At 38.9% G+C, this 20772-nt stretch overlaps 2 protein-coding genes across 4 annotated transcripts; both read left to right on the top strand.

Annotated features, from left to right (window-relative positions):
• The first annotated feature begins 29 nt into the window (after window positions 1–29).
• On the top strand, window positions 30–11897 carry LOC101172403 (zinc finger protein 362-like). 2 transcript variants are annotated; one of them, XM_011474818.3, is made up of 9 exons: window positions 30–598; window positions 3378–3441; window positions 5058–5298; window positions 5408–5533; window positions 6654–6981; window positions 7186–7410; window positions 7538–7616; window positions 10431–10589; window positions 10677–11897. In XM_011474818.3, the coding sequence occupies exons 2-9, from the start codon at window positions 3379–3381 to the stop codon at window positions 10794–10796; spliced, it is 1341 nt and encodes a 446-aa protein (XP_011473120.2). In that variant the 5' UTR covers window positions 30–598; window position 3378; the 3' UTR covers window positions 10797–11897. The 2 variants fall into 2 exon arrangements, with proteins under 2 accessions (XP_011473120.2, XP_023810634.1); XM_023954866.1 differs by having other exon boundaries at window positions 31–598; window positions 5091–5298.
• Window positions 11898–12108: 211 nt separating this feature from the next.
• On the top strand, window positions 12109–19439 carry LOC101158846 (alpha-1,3-galactosyltransferase 2). Of its 2 annotated transcripts, XM_004068751.4 has the most exons (5): window positions 12109–12957; window positions 16226–16315; window positions 16585–16680; window positions 17236–17373; window positions 17454–19439. In XM_004068751.4, the coding sequence occupies exons 1-5, from the start codon at window positions 12941–12943 to the stop codon at window positions 18136–18138; spliced, it is 1026 nt and encodes a 341-aa protein (XP_004068799.2). In that variant the 5' UTR covers window positions 12109–12940; the 3' UTR covers window positions 18139–19439. The 2 variants fall into 2 exon arrangements, with proteins under 2 accessions (XP_004068799.2, XP_020558799.1); XM_020703140.2 differs by lacking the exon at window positions 12109–12957 and having other exon boundaries at window positions 15226–16315.
• The last annotated feature ends 1333 nt before the right edge of the window (window positions 19440–20772 follow it).

Genomic DNA, 20772 nt, shown 5'->3' with positions numbered 1-20772 from the left:
GCGCGTGTTCTGTTTTGTGCAGCAGCAGCAGCAGCAGCAGGATGCTGGGTTGAAGCTCTCCTCTGTGGCAGCACTGCCATCTCCTGCTGAGCTAAGCACGGAGCATATTAGCAGTCTGTTTCTGCTGCTGCAGCTCAGAGGATTACACTTCATATTTACCGCACTGATCGGACACAGACACGCAGGATTTGTGGAGAACATCAACCAGATTACACCCGCATCCGTCCACCCCTCCCGTCCCTCTATAAATCTGCTGCCCGTTTTTAATTTGAGCCCCCAAACGAGTTCCTTTCATACATATTTCTTTGATGACATAATTTAAAGTAACCGCTTTTTCCTGCAGCTAGAACGGAGTCAGGAGGAACGCCTTGATGAAGCTTGCGATGCGTGCGCGCAGTTTAAAGCGGCGCAAATGCGCGCATCACTTCGCCCGAGAGAAAAATGGGGCTAAAAAAGGAGTTTTTCGCGCAGAGCGTTTAGTTGCCTGCAGCACCCAGAAGTGAACAGCAGGCGACCCGGAAGGTTTGGAGTCCGAGGCAGAGCGAGCAGCAAAAGGAGTCCGAGTCCTAATAAAACATTTCTTCGGTCTGTGGCGCAGGTATGTTCGCTCCTCCGCGCAAAAGCCGCCTCGGCCTCTTTCTTCCTCTTCTTTCCCTGCATGAGCCCCGCGTCGCTCCGTCACTGTTCAGCTCACGCCAAACTTGGAACGAGAAAAAAAAAAAAAGGATCGTTCGCAGTTTGATCGATTTGGCCCCCATCAGCAGCTGTGCAGTAAAAGCTTTCATAAAGCGTCATGATCCGCGTTGATCGTCGGATTTATTATGGCTCAGCAGCTGCGCAGCTGATTGTTGAAGGAAGTGTCGGGTTTTTTCTCTCTCTTCAAGCCGGGCAATTCAAACCTCCAAATCAAAGTAAACAACAATCATCCCGAACGCCTAACGCAAAGAAAATGCTGCATGCTGCTGTTTCTGAAACCTCCTCCATGGCATCCACACAGTTACCTTATTACATTCCGATCTGCAGAATATGGCGTCCCTTGCTTATAAAAATAAAACGGGGCTGCCATTTTTGTTTTTCTTTTGTCTGATTTTTTTTTTTTAATAAACTGTCTGAGGATGTTGGAGATGCGACGGGTTGTTTCTGTGGGGTCAAAATGAAACGAATGCTGCTTGTAGGATATTAATTTACGGAAGTGAAACTTTTTATTTGAGAGATTTTTCTTTATTTTTTTTTATAAAATAGTTTTTTTTCTGCACAATTACAAAAATAAAAATATGAGACTTTTTTTTATAATAAAACGACTCACAAAGATCCGTTAGTATTGCATGATAGCATGAGAAAAAATGAACTTAGACTTATTCATGGAAATGAACATTTTAGGATTCAAGCTCCTCAATCAGAATATGTTTCTACCATTTTTATGAAAATTGTTTACTAGCCTGCTCAAGGTATGTTATAGGCCAGACTTTAACAGTTTTTGTGTATATGTTTTAAGTTAGACTCTAAAGCATCCAGATTGATTTAAACTTTTTTTAAAATACTTTTTTCATATGTAAAAAAGAAGTCCTGCTCTCTTTTGTCGGACATTTGAAAGTTTCCTGTATCAAAAAATGATAATGAACTGTTAAACATCCAATATCTTAACTTGCTGCCAAACAGATAAACATTAAAAGAATAAAACCATTTACTAAATAATTTAAAGACCCGCTATGATAAATGTTGTATTTGTGGTGTTTTCACCAGGCTCTTGTGGCATTTTTCTGATGATGGAAGACATATACAAAGAAAAATAGGCTCCAGATTCAATTTCTGAGTATTTCTTTATTCAAATTGTTGTGAATCAGGAGCAGCTGAAAAAATGTCATTTGACAAAGATTGTATTTGTGATGTAGAAAATTCGCTGAAGAGGCCACAGGCTCCCTGCTCCGCTCCATTCTGATGCATCCGCATCTGAGCTGGTATTTGGCTCAAAACTGTACGGCTGGATAGCTCCAATATTGCTCACCATTGTTGTTTGCACCACTAATGTTAGGTCCGGGGTGTGAGGGGCAGTAAGCCAGCAGGAAAACATGTATGACGGGAAGTGGGGACGGGCTTGCTCTGGGCAAACAGCCCCACCCACAACTCAGAGGTGAATTTCTAATGAACTCCTGCTGCTCTGCAAAAACTATGACCTAAAAAAATGATGCAGCTTTTATTGATTTTGACCTAAAACAGCAAAATCATAATTAAAAGGCACTATTACAAAAGATCAAAAGATGCGTGGGTCTTGAAGTAGCCCATTGATGTTATTATGTTTTCTGGTAAAATCCGGAATGAATTCAGGTGGCCTCAGCTTATTTTTCCCTGTCACCCCCTTTGTAACTTTTGTTTTCAACAAATGTATTCACTAATGTGTAATCGATTAGCCAGACAATGAACATTTCTGACATTTACAGCTATAAATGTAAGTGCATGTTTAATTTGTTGACAAGAAAGAAAAAGAAAAAAACCCTGACCGCCTCTGAAAAGTTTCTGCATCACTTGGATGTGCACTTTTTTTCTCCTGCTGGAAATCAGTATTAATAAAGCTTTATAGCTCATTCCAGTTGGTCCGCAAGGGGGAAAAAAAAAACCCAGGTCGCAGTAACAACACAGTTAAGCTATATAAAGATTTTCACGACAGCACTGTGGTTTCAGAAAGTGGAACTAAGATGTATGAACTTGTGTGAGAAAACTAAAAATCTGTTCCTTCCTGAACCTCCTGGAGGTGAAACCCACTGAAATATATTTTTAAAGCGCATTATACACCCAGCCTTCTAGACATATCAGTTTTGTTTCTCTTGGCTAGGAACCGTGGACTGTGATATGCTTCTACTGAGCCAGACAGACTTAGGAATGGTGCAGTGTGCCAAAGAAAGCTTCTTTTCTTTATAAAAAAATACTTTTTGCAGGGCAAAAAATGTTAGCGGAGAGAAAAGCCTGCAGATTACAATTAAAAAGTAAAGATCTGCTGTAAATTAGCAGCTTTTTTGTTTGTTACTTTGTTGAAAAATATGTTGAGAAAGCAGGAAGTTAACACGTATTTTAAAGCATTTATGTTTTCATTTTGCTTTTGAAAAAAATACATTCACCTTGAAACAAGGGTACAGTTTGCTTTGAGTCTATACATTTGTCTTCATTTCCTGTTCATTTCCCTGAAGAAGAGGCAGGGACTATCCCGCTGTATTCCCTCATGACTTTAACTACTAATGCCTCAACTGCTTGTAATCATGAATTATTCACAAAATGTTAGTTCTCTGACTGAAAGCTCGGGTCCATCCTCTTCTCCGTAGGGATGAAGCGGTAGGTCTCGGAGGGAATATCCAAAACATTTTTCTTCTGTGTATTTCTTCCAGAATGGCTGAACCTCGCTTCAACAGCCCGTATTTCTGGCCTCCTCCTCCAGCCATGCCTGGGCAGGTGAGATCATCTGATGTTCATCTTAACTTCAGTTTACATCATTACAGCAGTCTTAACTTGTTAAGATATTAAGAGTTAAAAGGAGACATTTTTGTATTTTACCCAGCAGTCTGTTTGCTTAACATAATCAAAGTTTTAGAACCCTAACAACAATACAGTAGGGGAAAAAATAATCACATTTTAGTGCAAAAGATAAATTTTCTAAAAGTAGGATTATTTTTGCTAAACTTTCTTGTTAAGATTATTTGTCTTACTAGACAGAAAATGAAACAATTCTTTTATGGAACTAGGGTCTTTTTACTTTCTTAAGATTTTAGATTTTGCAGTGCAGTGATATTTGTCAGTAATCTTTAACTGCTCCAACAGTTTCTTCTCATCAAGCTGCTTTTTATTGTAGATTGATTCATCTCAGTCTTGTTCAAGTCTACAGTCTTGTCCTTGGTGTTCTTAGACAGCTCTTTGGTCTTGGTCGTAGTGGGGACATAGCAGTCTGAAGTGTTTTTTAGACAGATAACCAGTTCAAACAGGTGACATTTATACCGGTAACATTCTTTTTTAACGCAGTCTCTAGCAGTTGAAGTGTAATTATGATGAACATTACAGACCTTTCCTGTTTTTCAAAGTTGGATAACTTGCAGAATTGGTTACTGACAAATATTTTTTCCTCCACTGTATGTACAGGTATACGGTAGATAAAGATAAGAAATTTTGGACCGAAACGACAGATTTCTATGGACCATTCAATTTTTAGCTTAGCTGAAAGACTCTGAACACTCAAAAGATGCATCTTAGTCCTTTGGAAAGAGAGGTTGCAGTGAATTCATTGTCAACTGAGAGTAGAGAAAAAAGTATTCATTTTATTCAACCGCAATTTTAAAATGAATATTGATAGCTACTGTTGCAATGCAGATGTACATGTTTAAAACTCTGTTTGGTCACCTGTTTTATAACTTCATGGCCAAGTGACATTCCAATAATGACAGATTCTTGTTATGAAGAAAGTTTATCATCTGCTACACCTTTTATTAGGTCTGGACTGCATGCAGTTTTTTGTGCATCTGTATTATTCAGAAACAGAACTCTGTTGATCTAAAGCAATCAAACCGCATAAAACTGTGTTTCACCTTGATTATAACATATTGCCCCGAGATGCACTAAATACTTTATTTAGTCATGAAATGGAAAATCAAGTGTTCCATTTCATATTTACTGAGATTAAACTGTTGTAAAAATATTCAAATGACCAAAAACATAAATAAATTTCAGGATTCTGAAACATTTTCTAGTTTCTAAGAATCAAGGGAAATAGCAAAATGTGGGAAACAAATCCACCTGTTTGTTCTATTGTACTCAAAGGATAACAAATGAAGTAGAGTTTACTGACTTTAAAACTTCACAAAATGCTTTTTTTGGTTTGTGTCTGGCATTCTAAGGAAAAAATAAAATAAAACTAAAGGACAAACAAACAAAGGAAAAATACTTTTCTGATTACAATCTATTTAACAAATAAAACATTAAACTGTAAGTCAAGGAACCAACCGTTAGAGGGAGTCATTTCCATGTAAAGTCTCAGAACAAATGACGGCCTGACTCTAATGCTGTTTTCTGGCTGTCAGCTGGATAACCTAGTATTGATCAATAAAATCAAGGAGCAGCTGATGGCGGAGAAGATCCGACAACCCCATCTGCCCGCTGCTTCATCGGCTTCCCAGCAGCCTTTACTGACTCCCAGTCAGGCTGACGGCAGCCAGCACGGATCCTCCAAGGCTCAGCAGCAGATGCCGGCCCTCTACAGTCAGAGCCCCTCTCAGCCTGACATCGCTCTGCACGCCCGTCCTGCCTCCAGCTCCGTCACAGGTATCCTCACCTCCAGCATGCCAGCTCTAAGAGGGTTGTTCCCATTTTACAGCGAGGGTCCTCATATTCAAACAAATAAAAAGAGAAAGTCTTTTTTTTTTTCCAACAGGTCGCATTTTGGGTGATGTTAACTTGAATTTGGACGACAAGGCGGCTATTAAAGCAAGAGGATTGTGGGAAGACTGGCATCTGCGTCATCTCATTGACCATCCTTCCAGAACAAACCACGTCTCAGGTGAGTCGCTTTTCTATGACCTGGAACTCTCTTCAGTGGAAGTCACTTACTGAGTCTAGTTAAATGTCACTTCAGAATAAAATCTTTATTTCTTCAAAAGACCTGCACTCATTTCAAGAGAGTGCAAAAAAACAGCAAAAAAGTTTGAATTTAATTAAATGGTGAAAGGTTTCTAACTGTGTCAAAGCCTTTTTTTTCCAAAACGAACTACAAGAACACAACATGTCTTTGATTAGATCCACACCGGCTCTGCTGGGTCACGACTGAATGACACCTAAAAAGAAGTGAAATGAAATAAGATTACAGACAGTTCTGTAAATCCTAGTTAGAATATTTCCTTGAATCAAATCCATTTTGTTCTCTTTGTCCTCTCACGATGAGTGGCCCTGTTGTGTCTCCTTAACCCTTGTGCTATCCTATGACCCCACCCTTACATTGACGTGTTCTTCCTACCATGACAAAGGTGGATAAAGGTGGAAAGATTTCATGCAATCCATGGACACCAGTGAAGATCACAAATCATTGAAGAAAAAAGGTTCAGAGCACTGTCTAGTGGGTCTAGATGACCCAACTCCCAACGTTAAAGTGCCTAGGATAGCACAAGGGATAAACTGCCTGGAATAAATGAGTGACGTAAACGTTGTGTGAGGAAGGTGTAATTTAGTGAAGTAAATGCCTTTTACACGGTTTGACTGGTGCTGAGCTCCACATAGTGCCCTCTGTAAACACATAATCTCTAGACAGCTGATACGAAGCTAAAGTATTCAGTTTACAGGGAATCAACACAAGGATTAATTAAATGTATTTGTTGAATTTGTTAACATTTACATCTTCTCGCAGAGTTAGGATGTTCCCTACAGGAAACCGCAGCTTTGTTTAGTTTGTGTTGCTGCTTTAAAGTGACTTTAAGACCCAACCTCCCACATCTAACGATGACAATTCAAAAACAAGAAACTGAGGCTGAGGCAAGTTCTCTGTAAATGATGTTTGCAGACAGTTAACTCAGATCAACAAGAACAGCCCAATTTATCAGAGTTGCTGAGATCTGGTTATGTCATCTGTGTGTACCTGAATATGGCAGTTTTCCTTGATGTAATGCTGAATCATCGCTGCTCCTCAGGTGTGGCACTGGCTTCCAGAACCGGCAACCTCAGCACCTCTGAGATCCTCACTCCCACAACTCCCACTTCGAGCAGTCAAAGCCGGCTGTGCGGGTCTTCCACCCCTCACTTCATCTCAGGGTTGGCTGCTGGCCGCGGGATTGAGGGCGGGAAGAGCAACGGAGGCCTTTTGGGACTTCTTGGCCCTCCTCCAAAGCTGGAGCGAGGGCGCAAAAAGATCAAGGCGGAGAACGGGTCTTCTCTCTTGGTGGTACCCTACCCAATCCTCGCTTCAGGGAATGACCAGCCCTGCGTCGGCATCTCTGCAAAAGAGGGGAAAACTTACAGGCAGGATCACCTTTCTTCATTAATTATATCTACGGCAGAGAAAACCTGCAAACCCACAGGTTGTGTTTTTAGTTCAGTGCCGTGAGCAGAGCGTGCATCAAATCTGTCATAGGACCTCTAACATGATACACAGATAAAAAAAATCAGCAAACAAAACATAGAGGCTTTGAAAATGTGACTCAGCATTTATCGTTTTTTTTACAGGTGTAAAATTTGTCCGCTGACCTTCTTTTCCAAGTCAGACATGCAGATTCACTCCAAAACCCACACAGAGGCCAAAGCTCACAGGTGTCCTCACTGCACCAAGACCTTTGCAAACGCATCCTACCTAGCTCAGCATCTGCGCATACACCTGGGCACCAAACCTTACCGCTGCTCCTACTGCGAGAAATGTTTTCGCCAGCTCTCTCACTTGCAACAGCATACCAGGTTTGTGGTTTCTTTTCCTTCCTTCACCGGCCCCACCTCTATACGTATCGAACTTCCTGCCCTAAAGTTGAACAGTTACTGATCTTGTTTCCAGCCTCCAAGCAGATTCTTTTTGTCATTGTTCCAGAATCCACACGGGTGACCGGCCTTACAAGTGTGCCCATCCAGGATGTGAAAAAGCTTTCACCCAACTGTCTAATCTGCAGGTACAGAGAGAAAACAGTCACATAATATTTGTGTGGGCGTAACACTCATTTGTACCTTGCATCTGCCTGTTTGAGTGTAACTTTGGATTTTTGTGTGCGTAAAACTTGATTTGTAACTCATAGAAGAGATTTCGTGTGTACTTGCAAATGTGTACACTTTAATATCAAAAACGTATGAATACATAACACAATTCATGCATGCACAAATTGAAAGTGCACTAGCTTAAAACTTACTATGAATTTAAAACAGCTCCTACACATACAAATCATAACAGAACGCACCAATCGCCTGATACACACACACAAAAGCACATTTACACTCAGATCAAAGTTACAAGTGCCAGAGAGGTTTTTAGACTTTTTTAAACATACACAAATAAATTATTATGCACACACAAATTCAAAGTTACATACAAACAGGCAGACACTAGTCACAAATAAAGTATGATGCACAGCCAACTATTTTAGGACTATCTTTTCTCCACACACTCGTCACATTTCTGTGGGCTCATCCTCAAAACCATTTTACCTCCTAACTAAAGTCCATTCTGCTAATATTCCCTCCACAATGCAGGATAACTAACAAGTATCATTGTGGATGTAATACTGTAGACAGTGCACTTATATTTGCACAAATGCATTCACAAAATAAATCATTTTAAGATTCTTACAGTGAAGTTGGCATGATTGGTAGTATTTACATTTGCCCACTAGATGGCAATATTTCTTTTTTTAAGCACAACAGAGATGTATTTTTATTCACTTTGGTTGTTTTCTTTTTTATTTCAAGCAGTAAAAAACAAAAAATATAAACATTGATTTTTCAAATGTGGTTAGGATATTTAAATATTGATTTGAAAATGAAGAAAATAAAATAAGATAAATACATGCACATATATGCACTGGTTAGTGAAGTAAGTGGAGTTAGTGCTTTCTGTGTGGAGTTTGTATGTTCTCTTTATGTATATGTGGGTTTTTTCCAGCGACTGCAGCTTCCTCCCACAGCCTAAAACCATGTATCATAGGTTAACTGGTGACTTTAGATTGTCTGTAGGTGTGTGTGATTGTGTGGTTGTTGGTCCAGGGTTAACTTCACCCAACAGCTGCTGCTACATGATTCTCCAGCCCAGTCCCCCTAAAAGAAATACAGTGGGTTTTAGAAAATGGATGGAAATGCACATATTATCTGGATATACCCACGTGTAGATGATGGCATTATAATTACTCATAATGACAGACAATTTTCCACTGATACATACAGTACCAGACATCCTGAATCCATTAAATATAATGATGATTGTCATTATTTTTTTACTTCTGTTCGTTATTCTGTAAATTAACAGCAGAATTATAAACATGTTAAACTGTTAAAATCGTACAATTAAAATAGTGTTTTTGGTGTTTTTACCGTGGTCTTGTAGTATTTTCTCATGATACATACAGGACATATATGAAAAAAATGATGCTTAAAATTGCATTAGTATTTCTTTATTTAAATCGCTGTGTTTCAGGAGCAGACGCAAATATGTCATTATAAAAAGATTGTATTTGTTACATAGAAAATACACTGGGTGGAAAACAAGCGTCTGCTCTGCTTTATTCTGATGCATCAACTTACAGATTAGATCCTTGTACGTCTTTGTTTTCCTCGTCCGAACTGGGATCTGGCTCAAAACAAAGCTGGATGATTCCAATATTTATCATTTTTTTTTGCACTGGTATTGTTAGATTAGAGTTGTAAGGGGCTGTGAGTTAGCGGGAGAATGTGTAAACAGAGGGATGATGGGAAATGAGGGCCCGCCCCAAACTTATTGGGGAATTTCTGATGTATTTTTCTGTTGAAAGTTTTTTGATTTGGGCTAAAAACGACATAATCCTATTTTTTTTAAAAGACCACTGGCAGGCGCTTTTTTAAATGGATCAAAAGATGATTGGAGTGGGACTTTAAAGTCATAACTATGCTTGTATGTGTATACCTTGGATATTTCTTTATAATTTAATTCTTATGCAATTAGTTTTTTGGGGTAGTTGTTTAAAAGATTTACCTAATTTAAAACGTTTTGCTGCAAAGATGATTTGAGAAAGCTACCATTTAAGGGAATAGATCTATGTGTTTTAGGAAAACCAGATTAGTGCAAAAAAAAAAAAGGTGCGACACCAGCAGGAAGTCTCTAATTGTAGTGGAAACTTAAATATGTTAGCATTACCATGAAGTCTTACTTCGGTATTGTAGCCCACATACATTACAATTTTTTAGAGTTCTGTTGCTTTAAAGTGTTTGAAATAGCTATTAGTGACCAGAGCAGACATTTTTCTCATAGCTATTCATTCCTTCTTTTTTCCATTTGACAAATTTAACATTTATTTATAACAAACTGTTAGGTGCGTAGTGTGCACCCTCGCTTTACAGCATGAAGGCGCTAGCTCAAATCCAAGCAGGGTCCCACCCTGCATGGAGCCTGCACGCTCTCCCCATGCCGGCTTGAGTTCTCTCCAGTTTCCTCCCACAGTTGAAAAACATGCATAATAGGTTAATTGGTGACTCCAAAACGCCCCTCAGGTGTGTCTTTGTGGCCCTTCAACATTCCCAAGGTGTACCATACGATCACCCAACTTTAGCTGGGTTGGCTTCAACAACCCCACAACCCCAAAAGGGATGGAACAGGTTCTACAGATAGATGCACGGATGTTGTAAAGTCTTGATGACAGGAACTTTATTCGTTTTTTGACCGTTTGTTTGGTTGTAACCTCTTCAATTTGTTAGACAAGCTCTATGACCCACACCCTGTCCTGCTTCTCTTTTCTCTTCTGAAGTCTCATCAGAGACAGCATAACAAAGACAAGCCCTTCAAATGCTCCAACTGTTACCGTGCCTATTCAGACTCTGGCTCCCTGCAGATCCATCTGTCTGCGCACGCCATCAAAAACGCCAAGGCTTTCTGCTGCAGCATGTGTGGCAGAGCATACACCTCAGTGAGCTGGACCCTTAAGTTACCTCTTTTTAAATCTGGATAAACATCCATTTGATCTCATTTTTTCTCTCCCTCTTACTCTTTCCAGGAGACATACCTGATGAAGCACATGTCTAAACATGGGATGGTGGAACATGTGATGTCCCATCATTCACCTCTACACAGGACAGACTCTCCTTCCATTCCTATACGAATCTCCATCATCTAAGGTCCATAAACTCTTGGGCTTCCCCCGCCAAACAACCATGGAACGCCAAAAATGGGCTTCAATAGACTGTCAGTGTTTTGAGAAGAGGATCTCCTTTGATGGATCTATCTCGCTTTCCTATTCTTGCTGACCAGACAGTATCATTGGGGACATCCAAAGATGATTTCTCAGCACTTTTAGGCTTCACGCTGAAGGCCGTAAATATCTACCCGTGTTACTTTCGAGAGAAAGAAAATTAGCTGGAGGCAGCTCCACGGAAATGACGGATGAACTTATTTTTACTGCTTAACTTTTTGTTTGGTTCTTTATGCATTTTTTCCCATTAAGTCTTTGCAAAAACGATACATCAAAAAATAGTCTTCCATTTACTAAGTGGACAACTTAACATATAGATTTGTGTTTGTTTTTTTTTTTTGCGTGTCATGCCATTTGAGAGTTTGCAAGGTTTTATCAGATATGCTGCAATAATACTCAAAGTACTGATGGTGTTGAAACATTTATGTCAGAAATGTTGAAGATGTTGCCAATTTTTGACATTTTGAAAAACCTTTTTTAAACAAATTTGTAAAAGTACAAACCTGGTGTTAATTATTGGAGATATTTTAGTCGAAATATTCTAAGACTACCTATAATACTGGGATAAGATTATAAAAACATCCAATTAAAGACAACACTATGGCCAAAAAAAACATATGGCCAAAAAACAAACACACAGACAGATGTACGCACTCGCACAGTTGATGAGTGCTTTGGTACACATGGATGATGTTTGATGAGTGTAAGAGGTCAATATAGTGGAGAAACATGTACAGATTTCTTTTGTGTAAATCAAATTGTACTTGATAAAAATATTTTTTATATATTGTTGCTAATGATCATAATGGAGAGAAAAAATCTGCATCAAACGTTTGTTTTTGTCTCCTTTTTTATTTCTTAAAACAAGATGAAAACAACTATACATTTATTTAAACCACAGACCCAACATTACAAAAGGAAATACATTAGGTTTTTTTTCACAGACGTTTTTTTTTTGCTACTTTTAAAATTTCTAGATTGAAAAAGATCATTTTTGCCAAATAAACATTTCATGTCTGGCCAACAGATGGAATTAAAAGCTTTACTTGAAGCTAGACTTAAAGTACACTTGAAATTTATCATATGAAGTATACTTGAGTGTAAGTATAGCAATTATACTATAAGCCATATATGTGAAGTGTAGGAAGTATACTAACTAAATACTTAATACCTAATATGTGTGTGTGTGGGGGGGTATTTTTCTCATTTTACATTTTCTAAATGGATGAAAAAAAACAATTGTTATTTATATTTTTGAGCATTTATATACTTTTTTTTTTTAAAGAATTGTAGGCACCCAGTTTTACATTTCAAAGCAATGGAGAAAGTGGGGATGATGACTGTCCATTGGACAAAGCAGGTTGGAGCAGGTAAAGGAAAATTTCAGGTGTGATTGGTGACAAAAGAGTGACAGCAAAAAAGAAAAAGGGTGCAATTCAGTGGTGAAAGAATTAGTGTTGTACGGTTAATAAACTGGCACTGAGAAAAACTTAGAATGGAAAATATGACGAGGATGGACATGCAGCCTATAAAATGCAGTGCCACTTTTAAAAAGAAACGTATTATAATAAACCAGACGTGGATCAGAGTTCTGGGTTTGGAGGAATTTGAAAGTCTTTAATGCTCTGTCTCAGAAACATGACAAGAAATTGTGAGGTATAAAAACAACAGTGACCCAAGCATTTCCAATATCTATATTGTGCAAATGGTTCATAACTATCCATGACCACAAAAAAATAAATAAAACATTAGCTTTTTTTTTTAAATATTTTTTAAACTTTTAACAAATCCAGAATCATTTCGTGTTCTGATTTTCCAAGGTGAGTGTATTGTGATATTTATTGTGAGTTATTGTGACAGATGTGTAGATGAGATTTATTTGATCAAAGGCAGGCAGCCAGGTCGGCTGGGTAACTTTGTTTCCAAAGAGGCTGGTGCAATGCTGATGCAAATAGCGACTCAGTCCTGAGATGTGCCACTCCTTTCAGCTCACATTTATACTATATTACTTTTGAAACCCACGCCACACCTCATATCCAACCTGAGAGTCCACATGAGGATTTTTCCCCATGATGGGAACTTGCAGGTATCTGTCTCTGTCTATTTATTGCATCAAATTTCATAAAGATTCTTACCATTACTGCATCATAATTTATTTTTTGAAACTATACATAGACACTGGACATGTCATTGTGTTATTCATTGTATTTTAGTGCTACTTATTTTCTGCTATTCTCTGTTGGTTTTATCAATTTCACCATAGTGGGATCAATTAAAGCTTTCTCATGCTCAGAGTTTGGTGGCGGTGGCATGGACACCTTAGCATAAAGTAGTCTTAACGTGTACGTTTTTGTACAGCATAAGCTTACTTTTTATATACTATCTATGTATTGTAAACTTGCAACATGTGCATGGCTATATATTATATTTGCTATACTTATTCTCAAGTATACTTAAGTATGTGTAGTACTTTTTGCTAAGGACAGAGTGGGTGAGAGTTTGGGAGAGTAAAAACTCCGAAGTTGTCCGTCTCTTGGTGGTTTGATCGAATATGTAAGAGCGTTTTGTTAAAAAAACAAAAACGAATTCGGAACCTCCTGGCGACTCAAAACCATTATTTGTGTAGCCGGCTTTCCGCTGCTTGATGTCTCTGTCGACGTTGTATGTGTTACTGTCAGGAATAGGTAGATTTACTATGTCATAATCATTAGGTCCAACTTCCCCTGTGTCTGTGTTTGCCCACTGCGCTCATCTTGCTCACAAATTTGACAAGTCGATATTTCTGGACTTTTTTTGTCTCTGGATTATAAACCAAATAGGCTGGACTGTTTTTGTCATAACCAGCAAAGAATCCTCGGTCACACTTTGGATCAAGCGTTTCTCTGTCCTGTTTGTTTGTTTAACAGGCAGATCCAAATGTTCACAGTTCTGACAGGCCTGGCTTTCTTCTTGTTAGCATTTGGAAAGGAGTCTTTCCTATTCGCTTGTCAAAACATTCGTTCCGCACAATGGCTACTGTTTGAACAGCATAGTTCCACATGGAACTGACTTTAACAGACTTTTGACTGTTTTGTAACTGACTTTCAACAAGCACACACCTGCCCATCCCAAAGAGAGTACACCAGCCTCTCTCAGCCGTGCCGTTCTGATGAGGTGAATGTGGTGCTGATGTCTCATGCTTAATACCATTTTTCCTCAACAAAGTTTGAAAGTCTCTGCATGTTAACTCTGCACCGTCATCAGATCAGATGCACTTCCCGTTCTCAAAACGAGCAATAACGGCTGAAAACTTCTCTGATGCATGAAGTGCATCACTATATGCTTTTAAAAAATATACCAATACTGTGATGGAGTAGTCATCAGTGAATGACTGCACATATTTGTACCCATCAGTATACTCATTTGCCATTGGTTCTAATTCTGTGTGTCCCATCTGCAGGGGGGCTGTTGCTCTTTGATAAGGATTCCTATTTTGTGTTTGTGTAAATTTCCCCTGAATACACACCTCACATTCGCAGTCAGGCTTATCTGTTCTGCCCTTGATAGTCATCCCATTTACCACATTTTGCAACCTTATATCCTCATAGTTGCACTGGCTTAAGATCTTGTGCCATATCTGCATATCGTGACAGGTGTTACATTTATCATTATCTTCAACTTCAGTTTGCAAATAATACAACTTGCTGTGCAAATGAATGTTAAAGTCTTTGTGGTTTGTACCCTCTTGATAACGCCTCTTCTCTAGCTCGCTGCGTTGACACCAATACACTTGGTTAGAATACTGAAGAAGCTTGTGGGAGACGTCCATCTTTCCTTGCCCAAACATTTTCAAGCTTTTGTGAGGGATCCAGTCGCTTCTGACAAGTGGGTGAATGGGACTGAGTTAGTATTTCCCTTTGTGCTGGTTTCTCCATCCTGTGAGGGATGGCAAGAAAATAAGCTGTTGTCCTGGAAATTCCCCAAATGAGGAACTTGGAAACATAGAAAGAAAAATATACTCTTTGATGTGTCAAAGTTATGAACTTCCCCTCGCTTGTTGACATCAGGGTGTTTTCTTGGCAGGGAATCTTTCCGGAAGGGCTGTGGAAGATACCTGTACAAAGGTCTTACGGTGTGTTTTTTTCAAGATACTTGTGGCTGCTTGAGTGGGGTTTGGATTTTGCAACCTCGTTCATCGTTTGCTCTATTGCAAAAGCTGTACTAGTGGTCTTATAAGTATGATAGTGCGATTTTTAGGTGAAATAATAAAAAAACTGTGTTGTTTTCTAGGACATATTTTCTGCAGAGTAGCAGGAGTTTATTAGAAATTAACAACTGAGTTGTGGGTGGGACTGTTGGCGCTGCGTGATCCTTCCCCCACTTCCCATCATCTCTTTGTTAGTACGCTCTCCTGGTTTTCATTAGAGTGGGACTTTAAGAATGTGTTGTGTTCTAATAGTAGAGATTTTTTAGTGCTAAGTTTTTAAGTTGCAATACGGTACATTTTATTTTATTTTTTCTTGACTAGGTTTTTTTTAATGTAAATATTTAATTTGTATTTTCATATATGGTTATTAACAGTGTTTTAAAGGTCTCTCTATACCCTGTCATTTATGGTGAAAGCCATAGTTAATCTTTTTTTTTTTTTTAAAGAACAGTTCAAGTTAACAGTTTCCCATGAAATAGATCACCTTGTCTGTGAAGTATATAAATAGCACCACCAACTATAGACTTACAGAGGCAGTAGGAAAATCAATGAAAAGTTTTAAAAATCTGAGTTTTAAAAATCTTTAGTCAGATGTTCTCCTATTTTCCTACAGAATCAATTTTGCCACAAAACAGAGTAATTATAAAACCAACCACCTGATCTTTGTCTATTTAGTAACAATGCCCACCAAATGATGTAATATATTTATATATACATATATATATATGTATTTTTTAAAATAATTTCACAGTCTTTTTTATATGAGGTAGGCACAGATGTTTTAGGTAGGAAATGGAACTAAAATAGGAAAAAAATACTATTCACAAGGTCACAAAAATCTCAAAACTTTTTTTTTTTGCTGTGAATGTGAGAATCCTGCATAATAAAAGCAGACACTAAGTGTCGTAATTTTTTCACTTGTCCCTATAATCTTTGCTGCGTTGAAACCACGCCCAAGCAGTTCTGTAACATGTTAGGACAGAAAAGAGAAGTTTGACTGAAACAGAATCTCTGTCACTGTGGTAGAGAGTCTGGCCCTTGGACTAACTGCATTATTTAAGCTTTTAGCTTTAATGTTTACACTTACAACATTTTTACTTGGTTTTTGGAATTCAGGAATGCATTGATACATAATGTCTAAGTGCTTTTCCCTTGTTTGTTCATGCAGGAAGATCCCCAAGACATGGAGTCATTGGATCTGTGCTCTTTACTCTACGAGTGCCCTCTGCATTTTCTATTTCAGCATTCCAACATTAAAGTGAGTATAAAAAGCAAGAATCTTTAATCCAATAACTTTTATTTGTACGGCTCATACATGGCCTTTGACAAAGAGATGCAACAATTGACAAGTTTCAGTTTTGTAGAGAACTCACAAGAAACCCATAGATTCAGCATTGTGGTCTTTCCTGTGGTTTGGACATTCATGTCAGGGACGTAGAACTAGCAGCGCATTTTAAAGCTTTAAAAACTGTTGTTTTAAACTGCTTTATTGTTGGTATTAACGGGATTAACCATTTTTTATGTCAGATTTTTCTGCAGTTTCCTACCAATGGAAAAGTGTTCTTTGAAAAGTTCAATGATGCTGAACTTGGACAACAGAATTGATGCTAAACTGGATCTTTTGTAAGTTAATTTGGCTTATTTCTGCAGAACCTTAAACTTTCATTGATTTATGTTAAGTGTTTTGCACAGAAAACAAACAAGAAGTCCTTCTTCAAGGATAAGGAATTTATGCCTAAATAGATAATCCCTTTTTTGTAAAGCCCTGTAATGGTTCATTAAATACTGCATAACAGTTTCATTAAACTATTTAAGCTCCTCTCAGGTGTTTTCCATGTACCTGAAATAAACTGAACATGTCAGGGTTGTGCTTTCAGAGACTTTCTTGTAATACTCTATATTAATGCCCCAAAGATGCCTTACTTCTGTATTTGACAGACTTTAACCACTGCACTGGGAATGAAATGCACTTCAGAGAAGGATTTAGATTTAAAATATGTGCAAAAAAGCAGGAATCACAAGGTGGAAAATGTCTCCATCAGATTGTTCTAGAAATAAAAATACTTTTTTGACAAATAATCTTGCTGACCTTTAAGTCAGAGAGTGGCACTAAGTTTATCAATTCATTTAGGGGAAATCATTTGAGCAGAATAACAAGAAAACTTTTCTTTTTTCTAGGTCAAGACAGGATGTGCAGACATGCACGTCTTGGAAAGCTCCCATCATCTGGCAGGGAATGTTTGACCCTAATGAATACGATCAAGAGCACAAATCACAAGGATCTTCTGTTGCTCTGACTGTGTTTGCTGTTGGAAGGTTTGTTTGTCCAACAGGGTTGGTTGCAGTAGAAATTCAGTCAAAAAACATCCTAAAATCCTGTCTGCTCACCTCTTTAGGTACTTGGATGTCTACCTCAAAGACTTCTTATACTCATCAGAGCAGCACTTCATGTTGGGCTTACCTGTGACATACTACGTCTTTACGGACACTCCGGAGAAGGTGCCAAACATCAAGCTGAACCCTCAGCGAAGCCTAAAAATAATCAAAGTAGAAAGGCACAAAAGGTGGCAAGACATCTCTATGATGCGAATGAAGTCTATATCACAGCTAATAGAGTCAGATATTCGCAACCACTCAACACACGTCTTCTGTTTTGATGTCGATCAGCTATTTACTGGGAGATTCGGCTCTGAGGCTCTGGGAGACTCTGTGGCTCTGCTCCATGCTCACTACTACCGCCTGCCAAGGTGGCTTTTCACTTACGATCAGAACCCAAAGTCCAATGCATACTTAGAAATGGGGGATTTTTACTACCATGCTGCAGTTTTTGGAGGCTCCTGGAGAAGCGTAAAAGCCTTGGCTGATGCTTGCCACAGAAGCATTATGGAGGATAAACAAAATAACGTGGAGGCTTTGTGGCATGATGAAAGCCATTTAAACAAGTACTTCTGGCTTCACAAACCCAGCAGGATCTTGTCTCCAGAGTACTGCTGGGACGCCAACCTCGGAAGCAGAAGCGACATTCGGGTCCGCAGACTGATGTGGGCACCAAAGTATTATAACAAGCTGCGCATTTCTTAGGTTTTCTGTCTTCTACAGTATTTTCACGGCTACAGGGCGCACTTAAAAGTCTTTAATTTTCTCCAAACTGTAGGGGGCGCCCTATGAGACTGTGCACCTTATGTGTAGTTGTGTGCGAAGAAGAAGGCTGGAGCGTCACTCCTTGCGCGGTGGTGAGAGTGGAGCTGCCATTTAACTGGCTAGAATTGTCAGTTATCTGTGTCCCGCAGATGTCGCAACCCTAACACTTTAGTAAGGGGGAGGAGTGAGCAGAGGAATAGATTGCTCATACGTGTTTACAGTATAAAATCCATATGATTTCAACACAAACCGTAACAACATGATGGTCACTTCTCTTCACAGCTCCCTAACTCATATGGTGTGGAAATAACACCATGTGGCCATGGGCGGGAGCCCCACCCATGGCCACTAAGACTCATGGGAAGTGTTGATTTCTACACCATATGGGGGAGGAGTGAGCAGACGAATAGATTGCTCATATGCGTTCACAGCAGTACAATCCATATGCTTTGAACACAAACCGTAACATGACGGTCACTTGTCTTCAAAGCTCCTAACTTATATGGTGTGGAAATCAACACATCCCATGAGTATTAGTGGCCATGGGCGGGGATAAGTACCAGGTCCCCACAACATCGTTTTCAAAATGGCTGAAGCCCTGTTTAAACTGCAGCTATCAACTCTGTGGATTGGTGGATTTTTAGATGCTGTTTTATGACTGAAAAAATAAATTAAAACTAACTCAGATGTGCTCCTGCTGCATTTTTGAAACACACACTGAGTGTTTGTGAGTGTGCTTATGCCGTCTCTTTGCTTAAAATAAGACGAACTGGATTTTACAGCCCAATAACTCCCCACTCCATAAGTATGTTGTGGCAGACATGCTCCGGCTGTCCACTCCTGAGTCAGAGTCATTCCATAACCCCAGCAGAGCAGAACTTTCCCCTCCGTGCTGTTAACTTTCATAAAGTAGCTTACATTGATGACGAAAATAAATACGCAGCTAAACACATCATTTAATGGGATACTTGAAACCTTTACATTTATTATGCAAACTTTGTTTTCTCCTGCATGTATTGTTAATATTTACATTTTTCTTGTTGATGGTTTTGCATTTCCATTGTCTGTCAATGTGCTTGAAACTATTGTTGTTTAATTAGACTAAAATTGGAATGACTAAAAGATGTTAATACTTCAAAGCTTTGTTTTTTTTGTGTATGAAGTTAATGTTATTGATTTTTATATGTAAATTTTTGTAGTTTTTTGTTGTGATGAATCTGATAAATACATTTTCAAATGTCTCCACTTCATTCCTCTCTTTCTATAATCAAACAACAACTTTTATTGGTAGAACTACAGCAGAACACTAGAAATGTCACTTTTATTAAATTGTTGCCATTAAGTTATACGTTACATTTGCAGGCAGCAGAGGAAAAATATCAAAATCATTGCAGTATTTTAACTGGCAAAGTGACCAGAGTTACTCTGCTGAGTAACTAATTACTTTTAAGATGCGGTAACTGAGTTACAAACTCAACTACTTTTTGGCTGATGTAGTAACTAGTAACTGTAATTCTCAACAATGTAGATGACTAGGTCCATGTGCGTCTTTGTTTTGCTCGTCTGAGCTGGTATCTGGCTCAGAACTGTATGGCTGGAAAGCGCCACTGTTGCTCGCCATTTTTGTGGCAGTGGTAATATTAGGTTGGGGTCGCGAGGGGCTGTAAGCTAGTGGGAGAGAGTGCTAACAGATGGAGGATGGGAAGTAGGAACAGGCTTACTCCGTGTCAACAGTTCCACCTACAAATCAGGGGCAACTTTTATTATGAACTGCCACTCTGCAGAACCTATGTCTTAAAAAACGACACAGGTTTTTTAGTCTAGAAACGGCATAATCATAAATAAAAGACCACTGGGAAAGCTTTAAAAACAGATCAAAAGATGATCAGAGTGGGATTGTAACCCTTTTGCTATCCTAGGCACTTTACCATTGGGAGTTGGGTCATCTAGACCCACTAGACAGTGCTCTGAACCTTTTTTCTTCAATGATTTGTGATCTTCACTGGTGTCCATGGATTACATGAAATCTTTCCACCTTTATCCACCTTTGTCATGGTAGGGAGAACACGTCAATGTAAGGGTGGGGTCATCTAAGATAGCACAAGGGTTAAATAAACCTTGGTCGAACTGACAGCACAAAAAATTCCTGATAAATTTGTATCTTTTGGCATCAATGAACCTTTGTATCAAAGACCTAACCCCTCCCTGCTTTGTTTCTAGAATGAGGGTTGGACTGGGAGCAGGGCTCTAACTTTTAATCTCTCTCTTAAAGGGCCTATCCCAAGCAAAATCAATGTTTTGAGCCTTTAAGTGTTTTATAATGTTCATTCCTCATGAGAAGACCCCCCAAAGTGGTATTTTGATCCGTTCACGCATTTCTAAGTATTCTTCTTAAAACCTGGTCTCTGAGCACCAACCCATCAAACAAGGGGGTTCTTACATTGTGAAGTAGACCAGTGAGGAACCGCCCCTTTCAGGAAGAGTTTGCGCTGCAAGCACCGCCCCCGGGCTAAAACAAACACCCAGTTTCTTCTTTTATATGCACGTCCATCTTTGCAAAAGTTTAGTTGTCAT

This window comes from Oryzias latipes, chromosome 5 (genome assembly GCF_002234675.1).
Source record: "Oryzias latipes chromosome 5, ASM223467v1".
In the NCBI taxonomy this organism is placed as follows: Eukaryota; Metazoa; Chordata; class Actinopteri; order Beloniformes; family Adrianichthyidae; genus Oryzias; species Oryzias latipes.
This window is presented reverse-complemented; position numbering and strand designations above follow the sequence as displayed.

Bases quoted from the DNA above. Each gene is read 5' to 3' on its own strand.
- LOC101172403 (XM_011474818.3), top strand. From the start codon at position 3,379: ATGGCTGAACCTCGCTTCAACAGCCCGTATTTCTGGCCTCCTCCTCCA. The intron at 5,299-5,407 runs GTATCCTCACCT...TTTTTCCAACAG, and splicing joins TGCCTCCAGCTCCGTCACAG to GTCGCATTTTGGGTGATGTT. The intron at 6,982-7,185 runs GCAGGATCACCT...TTTTTTTTACAG, and splicing joins AAAGAGGGGAAAACTTACAG to GTGTAAAATTTGTCCGCTGA.
- LOC101158846 (XM_020703140.2), top strand. From the start codon at position 16,191: ATGTCTAAGTGCTTTTCCCTTGTTTGTTCATGCAGGAAGATCCCCAAG. The intron at 16,681-17,235 runs GTAAGTTAATTT...TCTTTTTTCTAG, and splicing joins GATGCTAAACTGGATCTTTT to GTCAAGACAGGATGTGCAGA. The intron at 17,374-17,453 runs GTTTGTTTGTCC...TCACCTCTTTAG, and splicing joins ACTGTGTTTGCTGTTGGAAG to GTACTTGGATGTCTACCTCA.